Below are 26392 nucleotides of genomic sequence, written 5' to 3' on the forward strand. Positions count from 1 at the left end.
GCTCCAAGGACTTAAGACATCCTCCATTGCTTTCCCAGGTCCTAAGCAGGGAGCTGGTTCAGAAATGCAGCAGCCGAGACACAAACAGGCCCCTGTATGGGATGCCAGAAATTGTAGGCAGAAAATTAGCCTGCTGAGCCACCATATGGACCTCATGAAATAAACATTTTAGAAAGATTAAAAAATGTATTTAAAATACTATTTCCTCCACAATATATCAAAATAGAAACAAATGATTCAAGCATAAGAAACACATTGTGTGAAAAATGAAAATAGAGGTATAACCTGTAAAGTGGTGGCATGTCAATTGTGTCATGATTTATAGACTTGTAACCTGCTATTTTAGTCTTCTGTATCCCATAAAGCAGTGACAGAGCTCCGGTCTCCAATCTGCTTCCAATTCTAGCTTTCTGTATAGGCACACAATGGGAACCAGCAGATTATGTCTCAAGAATTTGTGTCCCCATCACACATCTTTTTTTTTTAAATTACTTTTATTATTTGTCACTACACAGTTTTGTGGGTATACTGATTCGCTTCCCTCAATCCTTTCCCTCTTTCCTTCCTCACCCTTTCTTCCTACTAGCCCTCTCCATTATTATATTAGCATAGTCCTTCAGAAACAGTTTCAAGATCCACACTGTGTTTCTGACTTCTGGCTTAGCCTTTTCCTTTGCAGGCACTTCTTGAGTGAACAAGTAGATGAGATCTCTCTCACACAGGGTCATAAATTAATGAGCTATTAAAAAAACTATTCAAGCCTGTTGTCTCAAGTGCATGCATTACACAAGTGTAGAAAATAACTTGTTCAAGTGTCCCATTCAACCTTTGCCTGCACTTATGTGCTACCAGTTGCCAACCACTGAGGAAAATCCCATAGAACTAGGGAGAGTGTGATATTCTGTGCTACTATTCTTATCTGGAAGTGCAAACCACTGATGGATCTACCTTAAGACAGAGCATATGGTGTCAGCTCTCTGAAGACTGCACTGGCAATTAGGCTGAACCAAACCATACCCGCAAACACAACAGTGTTTTAAAGACTTATATAATCACAATGAGAGCTATGAAAGGCCTGTTTACTACTTTTATCTGTGTTTATAGCATAAACCTGAACAGTCCGTTAAAATGTTCAAATGTTATAAATAAGAAATACCCATTAAAAGATATTTCTCTGAGGCCAGTGGTGTGGCGTAGCACATAAAACCACTGCCTCGAACACTGACATCCTATTGAGCTCCCATTTGTGTCCAGTTCCTCTGTTTCCTACCAGATCTCTGCTAATGGCCTGGGGAAACCAGCAGTCCATGGCCCAAACATTTGGGTCCCTGAACCCATGTGGGAGACCCCAGATGAAGATCCTGGATCCTGGCTCGGCTTTGGCTGCTATGGCCATCTGATGAGAGAACTAATGGATGGAAGACTCTCTCTGACAACTTTCAAAGAAGCTACTCTCTGCCTCCCCTCTATTTTATTCTCCTTCATTCCCAGCTTCTTGGTAGACAGGAGATAATCCCTTCAAAGCCCTTGTTTTTGTCATGTCACAATGAGGCAGTCCCTTGAAGTCACCTAAATCACCCATGGAGGCAAATTTGATGTATCTGCTAGAGAAAGCCAGGAAAAAAAGGCTTGGGGCAAGGAGGAGCAGGAACTTTCATTTCTGGTCCTGCTGTCTCATTTCAAAGACAGAAGATCAATCTGGGACTCACAACATATAACATGTAGTAACACTCTTTATTGTAAATATAAACAGCAATATTGAGTAGGGAAACAGGAAAAAGATGTATTTTTGAATGGTTTCTAATGAACTCTTGCATCCCAGATGGCAAGGTCTCAAATTCTAATCATGAATGTGACTTTAGCAGAAAAAAGAACTAAAGATGATGTGGATAAAGGTGAAGATGATATCCAAGGGTTCCATTTAGGTACTCTGATTGAAGGCTTCCTTTGGAATTGAGCCCTGGATATGGATGAAAGGAACAAGGATATCACAACAGTCAGCAATTAAAGTTTAATCAGCAAGTCGAATGGCCTCCACCTTTCAGAAGGCTCAGAGACATGCATTCATCTTTTACACACTCATTCCCCAGACCTCACCTGGAGGTTAATGAAGTTCTGTGCTGCTCTGGTATAGTCCCATCCATTCTCCTCAAGGCACCTGGGGTGGGAGAAAACAAGTGATCCTTGTCACCTCCAAATGCCAGTTACAGTCTGTCAATCCTTCACCCATGCCACTCTTCCACTAGGACATATATGCCAGAATGAGTACTGTTGTCACTATGAACAACTTTAGAAAAACTATGGTGTCTGTCACTAACACTCACACAAATGGAATTAGCAACAGAAAAAAAAAAGTAGGTATTAAAAGCAACAAGGAGTACGTGGTGTGATAGCCTAGTGGTTAAAGTCCTTGCCTTGTAAAGCACCAGGATCTCATATGGGCACCAGTTTGTATCCAGGCTGCTCAACTTCCCATCCAGCTCCCTGCCTGTGGCCTGGGAAAGCAGTAGAGGGCTGACCAAGTCCCTGAGCCCTAGTCCCTTGTGAGAGACTCTGAGTAAGCTCCTGGCTCCTGGCTTCAGATTAGCTCAGCTCCAGCCACTTGGGGAGTGAAACAGCAGACAGAAGATTGTTCTGTCTCTCCTATCTGCCTCTCCTATCTGCCTTTCCAATAAAAGTAGGATTTATAAAAAGGGAATCTTAGTACAGAAGCTCAGGAAATAACAAATGAAAATTTCCAATACTTCCAATTACTTTTAAATTGAGATGTAACATATACAACACAGAATCTGCCACTTAATGTATGACTCAGTAGTTTTCTAGTATATTCACAAGCTTGTGCAACCTCTAAACTAGTTCCCAAACAGTTTACTGGCTCCAGAAAATACCCTTAACTATTTAGCAGTCACTTCTTTTTCTTAATGTCTCTAGAAATCATGACTGTTTTCAGTCTCTATGGATTTACCTATTCTAGATATTTCTTATAAATAGAATCACAAAATATGTGACCTTCTGTGATGGCTTCCTTCACTTAGCATCAAGCTTCAACCATGACAAGTTTCATCTATGTTAAAATGTTACTTTTGACTATCAATACTCCATTGTGTGATGTGCCATACTTATTCATATGCTTATCAGTAAAGTTGCTTCCATTTGTTGCTGTCATAAATAATGCTCCTATGAACATTCATGTACAGGAATTTGAATAAATACATACTTTTGTTTCTCTTGGTCTATATGTATAAGTAAGATATGGAAACTTCATGTGTAACATTTCAATGAACTGTTCATCTGTTTTCCCCAGAAGTTGTTAAATTTTATATTGCCATAATTAATATATACGATTTCAATTTCTCCAAATCCTCACAAACACTTAGTATCTGCACTTGGTATCAACCATTTTATTCATTCAGCTACCCTAGTTGGTGTAAACAGATGATTTGTTATGATCTTTATTTATACCTCTCCAATGACTAATGATAGAATTCTCCATGTTCTCGTAGGATATTTATATGTCCTCTTTGGAGAAACACTCATTTCAAATTTCTATACTTTAAAATTTGGATTGTCATTTTATTGTTGAGTTGTAAAGGTTCTTCATATATTCTGGTCAGATATGTGAATGAATGATGAGTGATACTGTGTCTCATTCTGTCAGTTGACTTTTCATTTTCTTAATAAAAAGAGCTTTAAATTTTGAGAGAGTGTGTTGAATCTTCATATTCCACTGGGAAGTAATTGTTTTATTAACAACAATTAAGTATTCCAATTTTTAACATGCAATACTTTCATTTCTATTCCATTAGCTTATTACAGAAATGTTTTTAGATATTTTAGAATATAGCATTTGGTACTATTGAAAATGAAACTTGTTTCAATTGATCATTTTAAGACAGAAGTACAATGAATTTTTGTATATGGACCTTGTATCCTGTAACCTATTTGAAAGTATTGATTAGTTCTACCAGCTTCTGGTGGATGCCTTTTGAATTTCCATTTGGAATACATGCCATTTGAAAGTTCTATCATTTTATTTATTAATGTTATATCAATTAAAAGTTCTTCCCACATATCTGCATAAGAGTATAGCACCTTTTTCTCCCATCCATTATTTTTATAAGAAAGGAAAATAATTGCACAGCTTCTTCTGCAAATTGTAAAGGTATTTCTGCTCTGCATACCCCTGCTATTTCAACTGCTCACTATTCCCACGCCCACCTAATACTCACTTTTGAGACCACTCAAATTTCATCCCAGACTGTGTGGAGAAAGACTGCACCATTTGCTGCTGCAACTCTGAGAGGATGGGAATGGAACTGGAGCTAAGCGTGTCTTCTGGGGTTGAAACAGTGCCTTGGGGTGTCCTGGTGCTGATGCCACTCACAACTAAATGGTCATTCACAATGCGTAGACTGGAAGGAAAAAAATGTGTACTCAAACTACCACAAAAGTGGATATCCCCAGATTCACACCACAAGCATCTTCCATAACCACTACTAAACAACAGCTGGATTCTTTGCATATCATTACTATTCCTGCTTGCTAAGGTCCATGGCATGTACTCTATCCACCCATTCAGAAAGTCTGTGTATCACCAATGTTTTATCTATAGCCATAGCCTTAATGCATTTTTATGATACTAAAAGGGGGTAGCTACATTTACTGAAAGATATTGACTATATATTTGTCAAATAATAAATCAACCTCACATAAACTGTGTTGGAGTCAGGAAGAGAACCCATATGACTCCAGAGTGTGTGCTCTTAATCGTTGAGCCACAGTGCTCCTTGGATCAACTGCTGGCCCTTCCCAACACTGAGAAAATTCTCAACGCTACACCACCACATTCCCACAACACTAGATAGGGAAGAACCGATTTCCCAGCCAGTGACACAACACATACCTGAAACTGTTGCCAGAGACAGCAGTAAAGGTCCGGGTGAATTCGAATGCAGAATCCTGAGAATCGCTTTCTATTTAAACAACAACAAAAATATGCACATGCTCTACCCACTCACACACCATGCCCAGTCCACATTTTATCCATATCTTACACTGAGAATGAAACAAATGTTCACTTGCTGTTAGAACAGCCTGGCAGGAATGGAGAGGGTGACAATAAGAAGAATGAATTGTTGGTGATAGGGCTCACATAGGACAAGCTACTTCACAAATGCAGTTGATTCCTCTTTCACAGCTGGCCAAGAGATGGCTGATACAGCCCAATTTTGCATATAGAGAAACTGAGAGCTGAGATAACCCATCCAAGAATTAGAGTAAACACTTGGGATAACATCATCAAATTCTATAGCCTGAAGCCAAGTTGCAGCACACTTGGCTACAACCTATAGCCTGTAAAGCTGGCACCACATATGTGTGCTGGCTCATTTCCCAGGTGGACAATTCTGATCCAACTCTCTTCTAGTGTGTTTGGACAAGCAGTGGAAGACAACACAAGTCTTTGGGTTCCTGGACCCACCTGAGGAACCTGGATGAAGCTCCTGATTCCTGTCTTCTACATGACCCAGCCACAGCCATTATCATTTGAGAAGTAAACCACCAAAAGGGAATTCTTTCTTTCTTTAGCTCTGCCTTTCAATTAACTAAACAATTTTTAGAAGAATATGAGGGGAAGAATAGGAAGAAGGGTAAGACTATAGAAGTCTGGGTGGGTTCTAAGGGGGAGCCCAGTCCGAGGAAGGGAGAACTAGGAACTCTAATGTGACTCTCCAAACACTCACCTCCCTCGAACACCCCGCTGACAGAAAAGCAGAGCATCATTTCCTGAAAAAGAAGAACTCAGGCGCTCAGGATCTTCCTTCACCTCTCACCCAGCCCCAGCTTCCTGGGGTCTGCTGGAGGAAGGAAGCAGGTGCTCACCGTATAGAGCCACATGTCTATTGAGAAGGATTTTAAGTCATGTCTTGTTTTTGGCAACAAACTGAGGGTGTCTACAATGTAATGATTTGGGTGCTTAAGCATCTGCCTTCTCAAGTCTGTATGAGAAAGGAACAGAAAATCAGAACAACCATACTCTGACCTTTGGACCCTATGACTACCTCCATCTCGTGTTCCCCATTATATGCTTACAGGGGTCCTTGACATTCATGATATCCCTGCTGTTCTTCAGATACTCACACAAGCCATTCCTAGGATACAAGCAAAAAATAATTAGTGATCCAGACAGTCTGGATGTTTGCAAGAGCTGATGTATACCTTGCTGACACCTACATGGTCATAGGTGATGTCTGAATTGCAGTACTCACGGGACTTCATCCATGGATTTCAAGGGAATGGTGAGCGAGAAGCAGGCTTTCTCATGATAAGCACCAAGGAGACTCCGGCGATCTCCATGGTCATAGATGGAGTAATACCTGTGAGGAAGCAATGAGGACAGTGAGGACAGGCTATCTCTGTGTTTCAGGTCTCACATGAGACCTGAAAACTCCCATGAGCAAATCTGTGCTTGAGTAGAATGCCTGTCCTAGCTTTCACCTTTCTTATGGCCCCTGGGGTACTTACTGCTGCAAGAATTCCAAGACCAGACTCTTTAGCACTTCAACATCTTTGGGCATTTCCTGGAATCAAGACACTGGATTTACTGATATAGCTACCTTGCAACATCTCAAATATTGCCAAGTCTTTCTTCCTTACCTTGCAGGGTTGTACTAACTCAGGAGGATCAACATTTATGTCGATGGATGAAGCTATCTCTTGGCCATCCTAAAGAGGAGAGGAAGATAGCAGTGCAGATTAAGAAAATGACGCAAGTTTACACACAAGATTAACACATTTAGAAGGGAACAGTGGTCACAGCTCAGGTGAAAACATTTCCAGAAATTTTGTGGACAAGATTACAGTGCGCATATGCATGACGGTACCTGGCAAACTTTCCTATTACATGTAATCGTTTGCCTTTCTGTGTACAAATGCACATCTGTGTCTTCATTGAATATATTTCCAGGGAAATATTCATGCCCTTGTCAATAATAAATGTTCTCAGATAATGACATTCTGAATCAAATATGTTTCTAGACAAGACTCAAAGTGATTAGGATGAAAATGTGGATGTTGGGAGCAAAGCAAGTGGAGAGAATGAGGACTACAGGTACTTACCAAACGTAACAAATCAGGGAAACAACGCTGAATGGCACTGTTCAAATCCACAAAAATAAATAAATAAATAAATAAATAAATAAATAAATAAATAAATAAAAGAATATGAAGTGACCGTCAGTTTTTCGTAGCATATCTCCCCATTTGCGACTCCCACTACCTCTGAACTGTCTCCCCTCTTCTCCCTGGGTAATTCCCATCTGTATTGTTCCAACACCTTTCTTCAGGGCAACAAAAGGTATCACTGGGACTTCTGACTTCCTTCTCCTCCCTGTATCCATTCCCTTTCTCCAGGTCACTTCAAAGGCTCTTCAGGGAGTAGGTAACTGGGAGGAACACCAGTCCTCTGCTATTCTTTGAGTGTCCTTCATTCATCTTGGCATAGCCTGCAAAAGACCAGCTCATCCTCCAACATGGTCCAGGAAGAGAGTGCATCCCCCAAGATAGTACAGGATTACAGTGAATCCGGGGTGGGGGGGAGTAAGGCAGGACTCAGGTGGCAGAGACAGGGATGCATAGAGATGATAAAAGAAAGGGAGTAATTGCATATCAAGGATAGGTGGCGGGGGTGGGGAGACATAGGAGATTACAGGAGGGAGAAGGAGCAAAGCGAATGGTAGGTGGCTCCATGGTTGTGGGGGGTCACAAAGTGATCCCTTAGAGTTCTCTGTCCTTCTTTGCACATGCTCCCATTTCCACCTGGTCAGAGATGTGTTCCCTTTCTCTACACCTGTCCTCTTCAAGTACACCCTCCTGTAGGTGTATTTCAGGAAGCAGGGCTTCATGTTCTGACCAGGGTCACAGATATTTAACCTTGACACAGATGCAGGTAACATGGACTGAGGTGGATCCAGTACAGTCTTGTATTGACTTGGCCCTTCCCTCACATGTCATTAAGAGGGTCCTTCCTTCCTTTGCTGCAGAAAAGATCCCAGCACTTACCAAGACTGACATGGGGTTTCTTTCCTCACACTAAAGACTGAAGCCATTATGACATCTGTTCTACTGGCTCAGTGCTGGGAGTTGGACCCTACTTTGGAATAAATTAAAATTCCCTGGGTCAAGTGGTTATGTGCAAAGAAGGGCAGAGAACTCTAAGCAGAGCTGAGGAACAGAGAGAGGGAAGGTGGGGCTGTGGTCTTCCCATAGAACCAGAGCTGCCTCTTCCTGCAGGTGGCGCTTTCATGGGTATATCAGGCTCCCAGGAGGTGAATGTTAATAGAAGAGTGACAGGAACTATCACTGACCTTACATAGGCAGTGTGGTTAGGGAAGGTGTTGCACAACGGATTCCCTTCTAGCCATAACTCTTCAAGCTTCAGTTCTTTCACTTTGTCTAATTCAAAAGCTGTCTTCAGCTAAAAAAAAAAAAAAAGAGGAAACTGCAAATTCATTCACTGGGAGAGAAACATCTGGGACTCTAAAACCCCAGCCTCCACTTTCACCCTTTATCTGAATGTTGTTACCTGATGTGCATGTGCACTCATACCCACCCCCAGTGCCAATTTCACCTTTATCCTTCTTCTCACCTCATTTTTGGAGAGGTTCAGGATCCTGACTTTGGGGGCCTTCTCCGTAATGTCACACAAGCCATCTAGTTGGTACAATTTGTTTCCACGCAAGTTCAAAGACAACAGCTTTGCGGGAGGTGGAGTTAGAATGACAATTACCATCTATCGCCAGGAAGTCAGTTTCTCCCTCCACATCATATCTTTATACTTCAATGTAAATTCAAGTACTGTGCCAAGGATCTCACCTCAGGAAAATTCCCTTCAATAATCTTCAATGTGGCATCCATGCAGTGTCTTCGATTCAGGATCATGTCAATATTATGAATAACCAAGCCTTTGTGAGGCCGAGACAAGAGAATCAAAAGTAGAAGCATTCAGAAAGACTAGCATCACTACAACACCCTTCCAAAATTGTCATGTCCATGTCTCCCTTCCAGGTAAGAACCTCTGCCCCCACCTGCTCATAATTTTCCTGTGGGATGTACCTGGGTCAAAGCGGAGATTTCGGAGGTCCAGAGCTTGCTGGGAAGCATCATATCGTTTGTCCAAAGTCAACTGCAGAAACAGACGTTTGGGGGGTGGGGACACAGATCTGAGGTAGTGGTGGTGCTAGGGAAATCTGGGGAGAAGAGATGGGTCTAGGAAGTGTAAATTACAAAAGATGTCTGGAGTCTGCATTACCTTTAGATATTGCATTTCCTCTGGCTTCAACTGATTCTTCACAGAGTAGGGTACAGAAGAGCGACTGACAAAAATAGGTATCTATGAAAGGAAGGCAGTGGTAAACACCAGGGCCTCTAATCCCAAGGAGAAACACCATCCCCTGGCCCTGGAAATCAATACAGGCTACGTCTTCACCACACCTTTCGGTTCTCATCATCGCAAATCTTGCGGCTCACATTCTTCAGTGCAAATGCAGTAACGGAATTCTGCACGAAGAACCGGGCCTGGTTGTGGCTGTAATGAAACTATGGGGAACAAAGGAAAAACAACACTCTCATAGGTTAGTAGCCTCTGCTGAGCAAGCCTTTTTTCCCAACTATGCCCACCCATCTGTCTTCACAAAACTCTTACATCAACCGGGGTGAAGTTGACAGCACATTCGTTCTGGATTGAGTTCACCAGCCATGTCTTGTTGTAGTTCCTCCCATAGGGAATCTAAACGCAAAAAGCAGAAATAACCACTGAATGACAGCACAGAATTAAAGACAGAAAAAACAATTAACTACATATTCTTTTTGGGATATTCTAGCTGGCTTTAAAGGAATCCTGAAATAATTGATGACAGACTTTCTTATTTTATGCCAAATATTGGCTTCACAGACCTCTCTTCCTTTTCCATTCATAAACTCTCCTCCATTCAGTCACCTTAAGCTCTTTACTGCACTCTTCCCTCTATGAGATTCTTCAGAATATTCTATCTCCCCACAAAGACATTGATAAGACACTCACTGTGACCTTGAACCAGCATGGAGACATTTCATCCTCTATTTCCTCCCTCATTTCTCTCTCTGAACATTTTTTATATGCGCACATATCCATACGGTCATGATTATCATTCAGTCTCCTCTTGCTGCATCTCATAGCACTGGGATTTCTAAGAGAAATGATAGAAGTGAGGTTCCATATGCATTATACAGTCTTCTGCAATCCCTCCCATCACTGACAGCAGGGCTTCAAGCAGGACTTCCCACTTTTACCATTCTTTCATCCTCTCATCACAGAATAAAATCATGGCAACAGAAAACTGAACAGTTGTATGTTTCCAGCAGGTGTTTGATGCAAATCAGCTCCCCAGCCACATACCGTCTTAACTGCTGTTCCTGGCGTACATCCCTCATGGCCACAGATTCATCATCGTCCTGAGGTTGTGAAGGTGCATGTTCATACCTACCATGCTCATCATGAAGGTTCTCTCTGCCATAATTACCCTGGAGACGATTGCGATTTTGCTTCCTTCCTTTATTATCACTACTCCCGGCACTGTATTCTGAGATCAGAAACAAAATACAAGATTGAAGATACATCAATGGTCACAATCCACATAGTATATCATGGGCTAACACCCATAATAGAGCATTTAAAGCAAAACTCTGCCCCCAACGGACCAATCACACAATGAACAGAAAGCAGAAATTCTCTGCTTGTGCAGATATTTCACAGATGGCACAAACAACGGAGAAGGAACACAATGTATGTGTGCATTCATGGAGTAGACGGGCACCAACCAGACACTGAGAAGTTGTTCTAATCTTACTTACCTCTCTCAGGTTTTTCTAATCTTAATACTGTGTCACTATCTGGAGGGTAAAATGTATCATGCCTTCCAAACTCAATGAGCCATCAAACTGAGTCTGTGAAAGATTAATTTTTTTACTGCATATTGCAAGCTTTTAGAGAAGTGAGACTGATTCGACGACATCCTAACCTCTTCCCCAGCTTCCACACAAACTTGGCTTAAAAATATCCAGGCAAATTTTCTATTGGACCACCATGAAATGCTTATATCCAAGAAATCAACACTTTCTAAACTGGACCCTTTTCTTTTTTTAAGATTTATTTTTATTGAAAGGCAGATCTACAGAGAGCAGTTACAGAGAGAAAAAATCTTCTGTCCACTAATTCACCCACCAAGTGGCTGCAATGGCCAGGAGCTGAGCCAATGCAAAGCGAGGAGCCAGGAGCTTATTCTGGGTCTCCCACATGACAGGTGGAGGATCAGGGCCTTGGGGGCATCTTCCACTGCTTTCAGGCTACAAGCAAGAAGTTGGATGGGAAGTGGAGCATCCAGGACATGTACCAGTGCCCATATGGGATCCCAGTGCATATAAGGCAAGGATTTAGCGACTAGACTATTTCACCAGGCTCTAAATTGGACTCTTCTTTAGCACACTAAATGACAAACTGGAATGCTAAAGAACTTTCACCTGAAGCTCAGGAAGTAAATCCAGAGAAAGAACTGCACGTCCTGCTGGTCTGTTTGATGTGACCCGGAGCAGAGACAGAGCAGTAGGTCCCAGATGGACAGTGTGAGAACAGGGTGGATTTTACAGACCAGACAGCCCTGCACTCAGAGCTGAATTGGGCACCATTTTGTTTAAGGAGGCAAGGGCTATGGGACAGTACTGTCCATGCACTGAGCGGGGAGTGAACTCATTTCTGGCTCAGTGAACTGCTACAATGTGGCATCCTACAGAGTTCACCCAAGATAGGTCTGAGTAGCCCTCAGACCTGATGGCCAGCAGATCAAGAATTCTAGTAGTGGCACATCAGGTGCCATTTTGTACAGTGTGGAAAAACTTTAAGACTGCAAGGACAACAGTGAGCTGCACATGCATTAAGCTCAGAGGAAAATAATACTGATTAGAGTATTATATGGGTCAAAATAGGTCCGTGTGGCCCTCAGAACAACAGCCAACAGGTTCTGGCAAGATCACCACCAAAAACAATCTAGCTATATAGGACACCTGGTGTATCCCTAATCCTGGGAACTGCTCCAGCTGGAAGTGGGAGAAAGGTTGTACAGTCAATGGTACAGCCTCAGCACAGTATCACAGGAGATGGAGACTGGTGAGCCAGGAGTTGGGGCTACAGAGACCATGGTGGAAATCTAACATAAGAACTCAGACCTGGAACTCACTGGAGGGAGTGGCACAAGTGACTGCAAACAAAGAGCCGTGTACCAGCTGCAATAAGTAAAAACGAACTATAGACCTGTGGATGACAGAGCATAGAAATCTGCCCCAAGGAGAAGAATCTGATAACCAGAAGTTCAATGACCAAGAGCAAAAGAAGAGACAGAGGCACAATGAATATTACTGAAAACCACTAAAAGGCCTAATTTAAAACTTATGGGAGTCCCAGAAGGTGCAGAAATGTATTTAATGAAATAATAAGGGAAAATTTCCCTAATTTGGAGAAAAAATTCGGAAACAACATCCAGGAGGGGTACAGAACTCCCAACAGGGTTGACAAAAAGTGATCTTCACCACAGCACAGGATAACCAAGCTCTCTTCAATCAAACATTAGGGAAAAATCCTTAAATGTGCAGATGAAAAACAAAAATCAACTGACATACAAAGGAATGCCAATTAAACTCTCAGGAGATCTCTCACAGGAAAGGCTACAGTCCAGAAGACAATGGAGCAACATATTCCAGACTCTAAAAGCAACAAATTGTCAGCCCAGACAAATGTACCCAGCAAAGCTTTCCTTTGTCTTTGAAAATGAAACAAAATTCTTCCACAGTAAAGAAAAGTGAAAAGAATATGCCTCTTCCAAACCTGCCCTACAAATGATACTTAAAGCTGTTCTCTTGACAGAGTAAAAGAATAGCGCCCACCAAAATCAAGGGCAAATGTGAAGAACATCCCAGTAAAATAATTACAGAAGACTAAATCAATGAACAACCCATTGCTAAAATGACAGAACCAAATTACTACCTATTCATATTAACCCTGAATGCAAATAGATTAAACTCATCAAGCAAATGTGATAGATTAGTAGACTGGGCTAACACAACAAAACGCATCTATTTGTTGCCTACAGGAGACATTTCACCAACAAAAGCTGCAAAAAATATATTTCATAAATTTTGATTTTTTGTTAGTTTCATCTCTTCAAAACACTTTCTTCTGATCAAATTTTTCAACGACTCATAGATCATACAATAGCATCATTTTCTTCAAGAAGGTTCTTGATTTTCATTTCTTTTGTCACACATTAGTCATTCAGTACCATGTTATTTAAATTCATGGTGTTATAAATTCCTTTCTTTTCCCTGTTGTTGAGTTTGTTTTGTGACTTTTCATATAAGGGGATGTACAGTAACTGTGTAATGGAGACTATTATGTCCAGATATGAGGATACAATGCAGTATACATCTCTACTTCCAAATCAAACATGGACTCCCAATGAAACTGTTTACTATATCTTGACAATAGGATGCTGGACTCTCTGCCATTGGCCTTGCCCACAGTGATGGACATATGACTGTGTATGAAGAACTATACTGTAATAATGATACAGGGGAACTCAGTGAGGGGGGAGAGAATTGGGGAGGGGATAAGGGAAATCGCAGGGCCTATAAAACTATATGATAAAATGATAATAATAAAAAGAAGTAAAATTTAAAAATAAAAATCTTCCACCTGCTGGTTCACTCTCTAAATGGCTGCAATATACGAAGTTAAGCTGATGTGAAGCCAGAAGCCAGGATCCAGGAACCAGGAGCTTCTTCTCATGTGTGCATGGTTCCAAGGCTTAGGTCATCCTCTGTTGCTTTTCCAGACCACAGGCAGGGACCTGGATGGCAAGTAGAGCAGACGGGACAAGGAAAGGTGCCCCTAAAGGATGATGGCACAAGCCGAGGAAAGCCAATTGAGCCATCATGTCCACCCCCATAGTTAGTATTTCATATTTTGTGTTTCTATAATCAAAGAGATATACACTAAACATAAATTAATTCATGATGGTAAGTGAATGATGACAAAAAATATGATCCCAGGGCTGGATTAACAAAGCTAATTAGAAATCTGTACTCATTTTAGCCAAGAAAAAAGCCAGAACAACAAAAGGAAAGCTATGTTTATTTCAATAAGTAAGTGAAAGAAATGGCAAAAAACACAAAGAATTCAGAATAGTCCATCGCTGTCTCATCTTCCACCTGGCTCCTTGATTACAAGGACACCATGTTATGCAGACAATGTATTCTAAAAGTGCTATAACCACCATAATAGCCACAGATAGGTGGAAAATTTAACTGCCCTCATATACTTTTAATTCAGTCTACAGGGTTAATTTTACTCAAAAAAAAAAAAAAAAGGAACCTGAATTGCCAGCATCAAACATCAATGCATCCGATTCAGCCACAGCAAAACTGTGTTGATTTGAGAACAGCAAGCAGCCATATTACCAGCAGAATTCAGCACAATCAAGAAACAAGAAAATTTACAGGGCAAAGAAATAACCCTGAATGCTTCATCCTGTAGGTCTTCTGAGCACAACCCTGGGAATTTCTGGACCCAAGCACTAGATCAGTGCTTACTCTATGTGATCTGTGGGAAATTCTCATTGGATTGTTAGGTCTTTGAACCAACAGCAGAACATTAAGGAATCCCGGAAGACCAGATGTGAGAAAAACCCCAATTTGTGTCTCCTCACACATGGTGCTGCCTATGCAGAGAACAAGCCTGAGTTTCACTTTTGTGGGTCCTGTGTAAATTGGAAGCAATTATCCCTGTCATGAATCTCTGGAAATACTGCTGTTGGTAGTACAATCTCAGAAGCTGAACCCAAGGCAAAACAGCAATCCAAGTGATACGCCAAATTCTACATAAAGAAAAATATTTTCTGATGAAACCTACTCCACAAACAAAAAATATTAACCATACATGTAGATGACAAGATAGGGACGAACCAAGCAAGAAGAAGCAGCATGACCCTTTCAAAGAACACATCAATTTTCAGAAATAAGATGCTGATTTGAAGGAAATCTGCGAAATGTATGAAAGTAACTCGAAATAAGCCCACTATGTACAAGATCCTGATATAAGTTCTGGTTTGTATCCCAGCGGCTCCAATTCCCATCCAGATCCCTTTCTGTGGCCTGGGAAAGGATCAGAGGACGGCCCAAAGCCTTGGGACCCTGCACCTGTGTGGGAGACCCGGAAGAAACTCCTGGCTTCAGATTGGCTCAGCTCCAGCTGTTGTGGCTACTTGGGAAGTGAATCAGCAGGTGGAAGACCTTTCCTCCCTATTTCTCCTTCTCTCTGTAAATCTGTCTGTCAAATAAAAATAAATAAATCTTTAAAAAAAATCCAAGACAGAGATAGCAATAATTTAAAATTAGGAATTTGAGATAAAATTGTTCAAAAACACAAACTAAAAGCATCAACATAATAGACTAAGAAACAGAATCCCGGATCCCTGAAATAACCCATACAAAAAATAAAGAGTTAAAAAGAATGACTTTAGCAGAGTCATAATCCCTGAGATTATAAGAAACGAAAAAGCCCATTCTCATCAGTGTAGCAAAGCAAATATGAAAGCTAAACAAACAAATGACACCAAAATGGAAACAGAGGAAATGAAAATATCCACATTTGCAGAAAACTGATTTTGTACATGGAAATTCTTACACACTAAACAAAAACCTGCTAAAACTGTAAACCAAATTAAATAAAACCAAGGAAAACATATATACAAGCAGAGTCCCATTTTAATATACAAATAATGATCTTCATGAAACAGAAATCAAGAAATAAACCAGATTCACAATAGACAAAAACTTAGATATTTATAGCATACATGAACAAATTTAAGCAAAGACGTAAATGAACTCTAAAGTCATAATGCTAAAACCATAAAATTACATTTTCTTAACCACTTCCCTGCTACTACAGTATACAATCAAGGTTGAAATGACTCCACTAACGTCTCTGATTGTAGGCTATTTAGACTTATTAAAAATTTTCAGAATGGAAAGAGACTCAAAGTAAACTGAGCGAGGTTAAAAAAAAAATCTCAAAACTAGAAGGGTTTGGCCGAAGGGTATTAAATGAAACAGTGAATGAAAAATTTCCCTAACATCAAAAAGGATAGTGGAATGCATAAACAAGAAATACAGAGAGCCACAAATAGATTTGACCAAAAGCCAGCCTCACAGCACATCATAACCAAGCTCTGCTCAGAAAGAAAAGATGCATACAAGTGCATGGTAAAAAATCAATGATAGCATACAAAGGAATACCAGTCAGACTCACAGGTGACCTCTCAAAAGAAATCTGACATGCTAGAAGATGATGGAGAGATATAATCTGGAGCTTACAGAAATAAATAAATAAATAAATAATGCCAACCTCCAATAATCTAACAGGCAAATCTTTCACTTGTGTATGAAAAATGAAATAAAAATTTTCCAAAACAAACAAGGCAAAAGATTTCATCACTACCTAATCAACCAACAAATGATGCTTAAAGACATACTACAGCCAGATAAAAAGAACAATACATACTAAAGAAGAAAAAAATGGAGAACATCTCAGTGAAACCACAAAAGAAATTTAAATCAAAATTCAAGAAACACAACGCTAAAATAACAGGACCAAATCACTACCTATCAATATTAACCTTGAACACAAAATGGCTTCAACTCATCATTCAAAAGCATAGAATACAGAATTGGATCAAAGACAGGTGTGGGAATCAAGGGTTTAAGGAGCATCGCTCCTCGGTTAGCAAAACTATGTGGAGTTTCTGGTTGTGTAGCAAGGCCGGGGAGAATCACCTCATTGCCGCCTCACCCCACTGTAACGACAGTCAATCACCTCTCTGATATTTCATGGAATTTTCTTGAGGGTATTGCTGTTTTTCTGCAAATGTGAAATGATTTCTGTAACTGGAAGCTGATTTTATAAATCATGTTATGGTAAAAGGGTTTTTAGCAACTTAAGACAATGACACACAGGTAAAAGTACACAATAGTACAATTGAGTACATATTGTTATCACACACCTTTATATGTGCCCACTTTGTCTGAACTTACCCTAAAATGTGTAATGTTCTCCATAAGAAATGGCTTGATAATATCTTAGAACAGATGACAATTATGGAGGTTCAAAGAGCTTGCTTACTGTGCAGCCTCAAACTGCTACAAAACATGGAATGATGCAATCACCTTGGCCTCCTACCACGTAAAGCAAAAAGTATATGGGATATCTCCTAAAATGGAGATAAATGTTTTGAGCCCCTAGAGAAAAATGGTTTGAAAATTTTACCTTATACTGGCATTTATATTTAGGTAAATAAAATAGTTTAAAAAGATAAAAAGAAGTTTCTTGTGAAGGCTTTCCATTCATAGAAAGGCCGAGCTGCCCTTATCCTTCCCACTGCCCTTTAACAAAAGAACAAAGAACAATTTAATCAGTAATAGGTGAAGGTGACAGTAATTAGTGTATGAATGATTATAAAATTTAACAAAGAATTTATGCTAGTCAACAGGATCCAACAGTACATCAGGCAGATCATTCGCCCGGACTAGGTGAGATTCATCACTGGCATGCAGGGATGGTTCAACATTCACAAATCAATAAATGTGATAAATCACATCAAAAATGAAAAATAAAAACCATATGATTATCTCAATAGATGCAGAGAAGGCATTTGATAAAATCCAGCACCACTTCATGCTGAAAACCCTAAGCAACATAGGCATAGAAGGAACAATCGAAATCACAGTCAAAACAATTTACAAAAAACCCAATGCCAGCATTACACTAAATGGGGAAAGATTCGAAGCCTTCCCAATAAAATCTGGAACTAGACAGGGATGTCCACTGTCACCACTACTCTTCAACGTAGTATTGCAAGCCCTTGCCAGGGGTATTAGGCAAGAAAAAGGAATTAAAGGAATCCAAATTGGAAACAAGGAACTGAAACTATCTCTATTTGCAGATGACATGATTCTCTACATAGGAGAAACAAAAACTCAATCAAGAGACTACTGGAACTCATAAGAGATTTTGGCAGGGTAGCAGGATACAACATTAATTAACACAAATTGATGGCACTAGTGTACACAAATAATTCCAAGGCTGAGAAAGAAATTGTAAGCACAGTCCCTTTTAAAATAGTGGAAAGGAATCTTAAATAGCTAGGAATTAAGCTAGCTAAATATGTAGAAGACCTCTATGATGAAAACTATAAAACATTAAAAAAGGAAATAGAATATATTGGAAAAAATGGAGAAACTTATCATGTTCCTGGATTGGCAAGATCAACATCATCAAAATATCCATATTAACAAAAGCAATATACAGATTCAATGCAATCCCATTTAAAATCCCCACAACATTCTTCTCAGAAATAGAAGAAAACATACAAAAATTTATCTGGAAATACAAGAGACCATGAATAGACAAAGCTATCATGAAGAATAAAAATCAAGCAGGGAGACTCACAATTCCAGACCTCAAAACATACTGCTACAGAGCAATGGTCGTAAAAAAAAAAAAGTCTGGTACTGGTACAGACTTTCAAAAACTAAAATCATACCATGCATTTTCTCAATCAAGTGTGAAACTAGAGATCAGCAACACAAAATACCCCCAGAAAATGTGCAAATACTCTGACACTAAACAGCATGCTTGTGAATGAATGAAAAGATATAAAAAAATTTTAAAAAGAAATAAAAATTTTCTTGAAATAAATGAAGACATCCACTCAAAAAAATCAAAACGTGTGTGATACAGCAAAGGAAGTACTATGAGGAAAGTTCAATGAAATCAGTGCCTGCATCTAGAAACCAGAAAGGCACCAGGTACATGGTCTAAACATACAACTTAAGGAACCAGACAACAAAAGCAAAATAAACCCAACATTAGCAGAAAGAAAAAATCAAGATAAGGGAAGAAACACACAAGACAGAAACCAAAGGAACAATGCCTAAGATGAATGAATTGGAGATCTGGTTCTTTGAAAAATATCCACAAAAGGGCCCGGCGCTGTGGTCTAGCAGCTAAAGTCCTCGCCTTGAATGCCCCGGGATCCCATATGGGCACCAGTTCTAATCCTGGCAGCTCCACTTCCCATCCAGCTCTCTGCTTGTGGTCTGGGAAAGCAGTCGGGGACAGCCCAATGCCTTGGGACCCTGCACCCACGTGGGAAACCCGGAAGATGTTCCTTGTTCCCGGCTTCTGGATCGGCACAGAACCGGCCGCTGCGCTCACTTGGGGAGTGAATCATCAGACGGAAGATCTTCCTCTCTGTTTCTCCTCCTCTCTGTATATCTGACTTTGTAATAAAAATAAATAAATCTTTTTTAAAAATCCATAAAAAAGATACATTATTAACCCAAATAATCAAGAGAGTGAGACTAAATCAATAAAATCAAAGATGAAAGGGAAAATACAACACGTACAGACACGTTTATAAGCAACTATATGCTTATAATCAGGACAAACAGACGAAATGGATATACGTGTGTGTATACACACATACATTTGGGGCACATATAATTTATCAAAATTGAATCATGAGTTATGGTTACCGTGGTTACAGGAAGTGGGTGGACACCACAGCGACCTTAGCCAGAGATCTGGCACACCCCAAAGGCAGCCAAGGCCATGTATGGTCCAATGATGGACAAAGGTCAACACTGCTTGCCCTATCAGGGTCAAAGCAGGTCCGATGCCAGTAGCCACATCAGAAGGGGTATACGACCTTTGTCTCCACTACCCAGCTTGTCTTTCTACTTGTGATTTCCTCCTTTCCTGATCGTTCCTCCACTGCTCATTCCTCCACTATTCATGGGGATAGGCTCATGAATAGACTTCTCTTTGCTTAAAAAGGCCTGTTTGTACTCAACCGGTGTTTTCTTTCATGAGTGGTCGGTAAATCTAACATTTTGGTTCCCAAGCCCAGGGAGGTGGGTCGTAGACCAGCTCCCATCTGTGGAGCCTGGGTCTCCCCCTCGTCTCTGAGCCACTGACTTCCTGGAACATTTTCTGGCCACGGATTGAAAGCCGTGAGCCAGGTAAGCCCCTCCACCTAGTCACTTCTATCCCAAAAGTCCTCTTCACTGCTTCGTTGAAACCGTGCATGTCGGACTCCATTTGAGCTCTGAGTGTCTAGGGAGACGTCCCATTCACTGGCCTGCCCTCCGTGGGGAACCGGGTTCTCTTTCTAGTTTGCCTCTCGGCAGGAGGATGCTTTCGTGGAGCCTGAACTAGCCATAAGACAACCGGGACAGAATGGACAGCTCACAGTCTCAGGCCTATGATCCCCAGACTCCACTGAGATGTCTGTTGGCTAATTTCAACGGCATGGGACTAGGCCAAGATTTAGGCTGCAAATGTCTTGCCCTTTAGACAATGATTCAAAATGACTGGCAGAGGGCATGTTCAGTTTTAATATCCTCATGAAATTGGACGATTTCTGTCACCACAACTGCAAGTGGTCCAAGATGTCTTACTGCAGACCTTTTGGGAGCTCTGTTCCTGCCCTAAGCTTTACTTTTTCTGTTCTGTGTCCCATGTTCTCCCGGCTAAGGCCAAAGCTTCCCCCCACTGTTGATTTCTCCGACCCAAAGCCTGATCAAACTTCCCCCAGCTGCCTGAACTTCCGTGATTCTCCCCAACTCCTGCTCTCCCTGCTCTACCTCCTTCTTTTCTTCCTACTCCTACTCTTTCTTCCCCACCCTCAGATCCAACTATCCTGACTGAGACGCTGCTGTTTCTACATCCACTATCACTTGCAGATTGCTGGAGCCATCTCCAGACCTGCCTCTTCCTTCTCCTTCTTTGTATCCACAGGTGCCTCTCCTGTGGAAGACATCTCATCTACATTCTTCGTCACATCTACATTCTTCATCGGAACTACCCCTGCCCCAGGGATGGACACCCCCATCACCCTTGCTCAGTCTGGGATCTTCACTGAGACAGTGGGTAAGTCCATCAATTTCCTGGTGGACACGTGTGTGCCTATTCTGTGTTGTCTGCCCACACCAGCTGCACCTATCCTTCCCATCTCTCAGTTAAGGGTATTGACAGAACTCCTTCTAAACTCTTACAGATGGGTCATTTGTTTTGCCCCCTTGAGGGAATACCTTACACCCATTCCCTTCCTGGTCAACCCCTTGTGTCTCACTCCATTGTTGGGACGTGACATCTTATCCACAACGGTTGAGGGGCCTCTTTCACCCTGTTCAGAACACAGCCTTGCTGACGTCACTTCAGCAGCACTGTCACTTGGCACAAAAATCTAAGATACTTGCTCACCCTGGTTGACACTTTTTCAGAGTTTGGCCTCTTAACTTGCTCACCCTGGTTGACACTTTTTCAGAGTTTGGCCTCTTAACTGTTTTCCAGACAGACAACGGACCCCTCTTTACTATATGGCTTCTCCGAGAACACACAGACCTATGCTTTCCACATCCCAACCCCAACTCGCCAGTGGGTCTGGACTCCCTTCCTCTCCAATTGGGAGACTTGGTTCTGCTCAAGACTCTTCACCAGGTCTCTCTTCAGCTGTGGTGGACCAGACCTCACACAGTGATCCTTACCAAACCCACTGCAGCCAAATTTCTTGGCCACACCTCCTAATACCATCTCTCCCATTTCAATTCTTTCTGAGCCACTACCTCATCTCAGCAGGGGGTTCAACAGACAGGGCCTACTACACTAATCATTAAATGCCAGGATGCCTCCCCTGCCTCCGATCCTACTAACAACCCTGCTCTACCTCCTGATAACTAAACAGACCTTTACATAAAACAGATCACATCACTGGCAGAAATAGCTTTACAAAACTATCTAGCACTAGATCTTTTAACTGCAAGTAAAGGGGAAACCTATATATTCCTACAAAAAATTTTTTTGCTACTACATCAATAAATGAGGCATAGTAAAATCTGGTATAAAAAACTTACGATCAGTACGTAACAGACTCAATAATCCACAAAACCCAGGTAACCACTTTGGTCTCGATATTTGGGAATCCCCACGCATGTCATGGCTCATTAAGATACTTACTCCACTGATAATTATAGGTCCCTCACTAAATATTGCCCCTTGATTCCTAAGGTTCGTCAAAAAAAAAAAAAAAAAAAAAGATCATGAAGTCTCACGAGCTACTTTCAACCAGATGTTACTGCACACCTACACTCTGGTACCCATGGAGTCACCTCCAGACCTCACTTAGGGACAACGCCCCTCTCAATCAAGAAGTAACCAGATTGGGCCCGGCGGCATGGCCTAGCGGCTAAAAGTAATCGCCTTCAGCGTGCCGGGATCCCATATAGGCGCCGGTTCTAATCCCGGCAGCCCCACTTCCCATCCAGATCCCTGCTTGTGGCCTGGGAAAGCAGTCGAGGACAGCCCAATGCATTGGGACACTGCACCCACGTGGAGACTTGGAGGAGGTTCCTGGTTCCCGGCTTCGGATCGGCGCGCACTGGCCCATTGCGGCTCACTTGGGGAGTGAATCATCGGACGGAAGATCTTCCTCTCTGTCTCTCCTCCTCTGTATATCTGACTTTGTAATAAAAATAAATCTTTAAAAAACAAACAAACAAAAAAGAAGTAACCAGATTGACTTCATTGTTCCTTTTCCTATTACCAATAGACTGGAATGATGGCTACTGCAGTTACAGGAAGTGAGTGGACACCACAGTGACCTCAGCAGAGATCTGGCACACCCCAAAGGCAGTCAAGACCATGTACGGGCTAATGATGTACAAAGGCCAACACTACTTGCCCTATCAGGGCCCAAACAAGGCTGATGCCAATAGCCACGTCAGAAGAGGTATAAAACCTTTGTCTCTACTACCTAGCTTGTCTTTCCACTTGTGGTCTCCTCCTTTCCTGCTCATTCTTCCACTGTTTGGGGAAAGGCCCAGGAATAGACTTCTCTTCGCTTAAAAAAACGCCTGTTTGTACTCAACCAGTGTTTTCTTTCATGGGTGGTCAGTAAATCTAACAATGAGGTAATTAAAATTCTAAATAGATCACCTATAACCCAGATATTGAATCAGTGATCAAATCCCTCCCAATAAAGAAAAACCCAGGCCTGGATGAAATCACTGTTGACATGTACCAAATATTTCAAGAAGAACTTAGTCCAGTTCTCCACAATCTATACAAAACAACAGAAAGGGAGGAAATGTCCAAACTCTTTCTATGAAGTCAACATCAACTTAATCCCCTAACCAGATGGTGACACAACAAAGAAAACAATTTACACATTGATCTCTCTGATGAACAAATATGCACAAATTCTCAACAAAATACTAGCCAAAAGAATCCGGCAGAAGATCAGACCATTCACCAGACCAAGTGGATTTATTCTTGGCATGCAGAACCTAGGCCATGAAAGCAAAAATAAACCAATGGGATTACATGATGCCAAGAAGCTTCTGCACTGCAACAGGAATTGTCAATAAAATAAAAAGACAGCCAACAAAATGGGAGAAATTATTTGCATAATACACAGCAGATTGAAGACTAACAGCCAGGATATACAAAGTACTCCAGAAATTTAGCAATGGCCAAATAAACAATCCAGTTGAGATGGAAAACAGAGATGAACATATTTTTTTCAAAAGAAGAAATGAAAATGTCTAATAGACCAATAGGAAGATGTTCTATCATTCCTGGAAATACAAATAAAATCTACAATAAAATCCTGCCTAGCCCCATTAAGAATGGCCAACATAGAGAAATCAGAAAAACAACAATCACAAGTGAGGGTACAGAGAAAAAGGTATACTAAACCAGTGCTGATGGGAATGTAAATTAGTGAAATCAATGGAAGTCAATATGGACAGTGCTCAGACAGTTGAAAATAAATCTAAAATACAACCAAGCCATCCCAGCCTTAGGAATATATTCAAATAAAATGAAATTTGAATATGAGTGAGTGAGCTGCAACTCCATGCTTATATCACTGCAATTCACAATAGTTGAGGCATGGAAATGACCCAGATGCCCATCAATGAATGAACAGCTAAAGAAAATTCAGTACGTTTAGAGAATACTGCTTAGCCATGAAAAACAATGAAATCTTAGCTTCTAAACAAATGAACCCAGATAGAAACGGTTATGCTTAGTGCAATAATCCAGCTCCCCGACCAAAAACACAAACACAATGTGTTCTCTCTAATCAACAACTAATACACAGAAAATACACACACACACACACACACACACACACACACACAACATAACCTGGAGAAGTAGTGGGAATTAACACTGTAAACAGCAGTTGTCTTTACTCCTAAGTAACAGCAGGACTTCCGTTTTTTATTTTAACTATACTTCTATGTTATTTTCTTCTTTCCTTCTATTGCCATGCCATGATACATTTATGTATCAGAAACGAAGCTTGTAACTGTGAAATGAATTATTATGCTTTTGAAATTGACTTGGAGAAAAATACTAAGGGGGATATGCAGGGAGGTGGATGGAGGAACCTCTATGCTTCTAAATCTATGCTGTGAAAAGTGTGAAATCTGCCGCTTATATACAACTTTGCAACAAGTGAAAAAATAAATCAATAAAGATTGCAGTTGATGGAGTTTACTGTCTTACTACCTATTTCAAGAAATATACCTACAATTCCAATTTGCTGAGAATTACTGTTACTGTTCCAACAATCTTTTGTGATCATGTTCTACCTTTAATTTATTCAGCTAATGTATTCAAATGTATCTATTTTATATTGGCCAATAATCTTACTTTTGCACACATTTATTCTCAAGAATAATTTTGGGAGCGCAGTGAGGTAGCCTAGCAGGTGAAATTCTAGCCTTGAAAGCACTGAGATCCTATATGAGTGACAGTTTTAATCCCAGCCACCCTGCTTCCCATCAAGCTCCCTGCTTATGACCTGGGAAAGCAGTCGAGGACAGCCCAAATCTTTGAAACACTGAACCCACGTGGGAGACCTGGAAGAGGTTCCGGGCTTCTGGCTTTGGATCGGTGCAACAGTTGTTGCAGCCACTTGGGGAGTGAACCAGTGGATGGTAGATCTTCCTCTCTGTCTCCTCCTCTCTGCATATCTGACTTTGCAATAAAATTAAATAAGTCAAAGAATTTTAAAGAATAATTTTATTTATTATTAATAAGATTTCTCTATTTCTCCTTTGTGCACTCATAATTTCTGATACTTATCAGCTTGATCAAAAATTTGAATTTATTAAGGTGAGTGTGCATGTTAGTCTTCCACCTCCTATGCCCGAATCTTGTATGGATACTGATTTCTGTCCTGGCTGCTCCACTTCTGATCCTGCTCCCTGTTTACAACCTCAAACCAGCAGAGTACGGCTCAAAATCTCGGGTCCCTGCACCAGTGTGGGAGTCCTGAAAGAAGCTCCTCATTCCTGGCTTTGGATTACGTCAGCTCCAGCCATTAAGGCCATCTGAGGAATAAATCAGTGCATGGAACTAACAGGTGAAAGATCACTTTCTCTCTCCTCTTCCTTCTCTGTAATTCCACTTTTCAAATAAATATACATTTCTTAAGTTGCAGTTATTATTCTACCATTTCCTTAATGTTATCTCTCAGTCTTTCCTGCAGCTGCAAGTGTATCACTCTCTTCAATAAGAAAGTGCCTTTCTATTCCTTACAATTTTATGCAAGCGTAGTTCCAGAGGTTTTATCATTGTTATAGGTGCTTCTATACCATAAACATATAGCATTTTTGTTCAACTCTGTCACACCTGTTATCACATTCCTCTATATCTGTTCTTATACTTAGCATCTGTTCTTGACAAAGTAGAAAGGTATGAAACTTTTTTTTCTAATCAGAGGCTCAATTAACAGACTGGTACTACCATTAGATCTTATTTTCTTCTGTGAATACAATGAAACTTGAAATACTCAATGTTTTCATTTGTTTGGAAAACACCCAACGCTAACATAAATTCATTATTTTGACCAATAACCTCACATCAGTTGCATTAAACCTGTAGGATACTAGATGACTAAGGAAGAGAAAATTACATCACTGAAGTAAATATTTCTATTATTAATATACCTGGAATTTACTTGAGAGTAACATTCACTGCACGAAAGAGTAGAAACAGAATTCTTATTTTTCAAATATTATGGAATATACAGCAGAAAATATTTTCAGTAGATTTATTCTAGAACATCTATTTTTTAACAAAATGCATTTACTGAAGCCTAATTATGGCATAGCATATTAAGTTACTGTCTGTGATGCCAGCATCCCATATAGGCACCACTCCTGGCTGTTCCATCTCCTA

The 26392-nt window shown here is 40.7% G+C and overlaps 1 protein-coding gene across 1 annotated transcript in view; it reads right to left on the reverse strand.

Annotated features, from left to right (window-relative positions):
• Nucleotides 1-1737: 1737 nt before the first annotated feature.
• LOC101520027 (nuclear RNA export factor 2) overlaps nt 1738-26392 on the reverse strand; it is a 29597-nt gene continuing 4942 nt past the window's right edge. The window contains exons 3-22 of the mRNA XM_058658573.1: nt 10433-10616; nt 10079-10223; nt 9701-9784; nt 9490-9594; nt 9308-9388; nt 9112-9181; nt 8872-8960; nt 8645-8752; nt 8364-8473; nt 7117-7153; nt 6655-6723; nt 6523-6578; nt 6267-6374; nt 6091-6149; nt 5881-5996; nt 5742-5784; nt 4904-4973; nt 4230-4412; nt 2098-2158; nt 1738-1960 (exon numbers count right to left, since the gene is read on the reverse strand). Of these exons, the coding sequence (XP_058514556.1) occupies nt 1922-1960; nt 2098-2158; nt 4230-4412; nt 4904-4973; nt 5742-5784; nt 5881-5996; nt 6091-6149; nt 6267-6374; nt 6523-6578; nt 6655-6723; nt 7117-7153; nt 8364-8473; nt 8645-8752; nt 8872-8960; nt 9112-9181; nt 9308-9388; nt 9490-9594; nt 9701-9784; nt 10079-10223; nt 10433-10616 (1817 nt within the window). The 3' untranslated portion in view covers nt 1738-1921. The remainder of the gene's footprint in view (nt 1961-2097; nt 2159-4229; nt 4413-4903; nt 4974-5741; nt 5785-5880; nt 5997-6090; nt 6150-6266; nt 6375-6522; nt 6579-6654; nt 6724-7116; nt 7154-8363; nt 8474-8644; nt 8753-8871; nt 8961-9111; nt 9182-9307; nt 9389-9489; nt 9595-9700; nt 9785-10078; nt 10224-10432; nt 10617-26392) is intronic.

The sequence above is a fragment of the Ochotona princeps genome, chromosome X (genome assembly GCF_030435755.1).
Source record: "Ochotona princeps isolate mOchPri1 chromosome X, mOchPri1.hap1, whole genome shotgun sequence".
NCBI classification, from domain to species: domain Eukaryota; kingdom Metazoa; phylum Chordata; class Mammalia; order Lagomorpha; family Ochotonidae; genus Ochotona; species Ochotona princeps.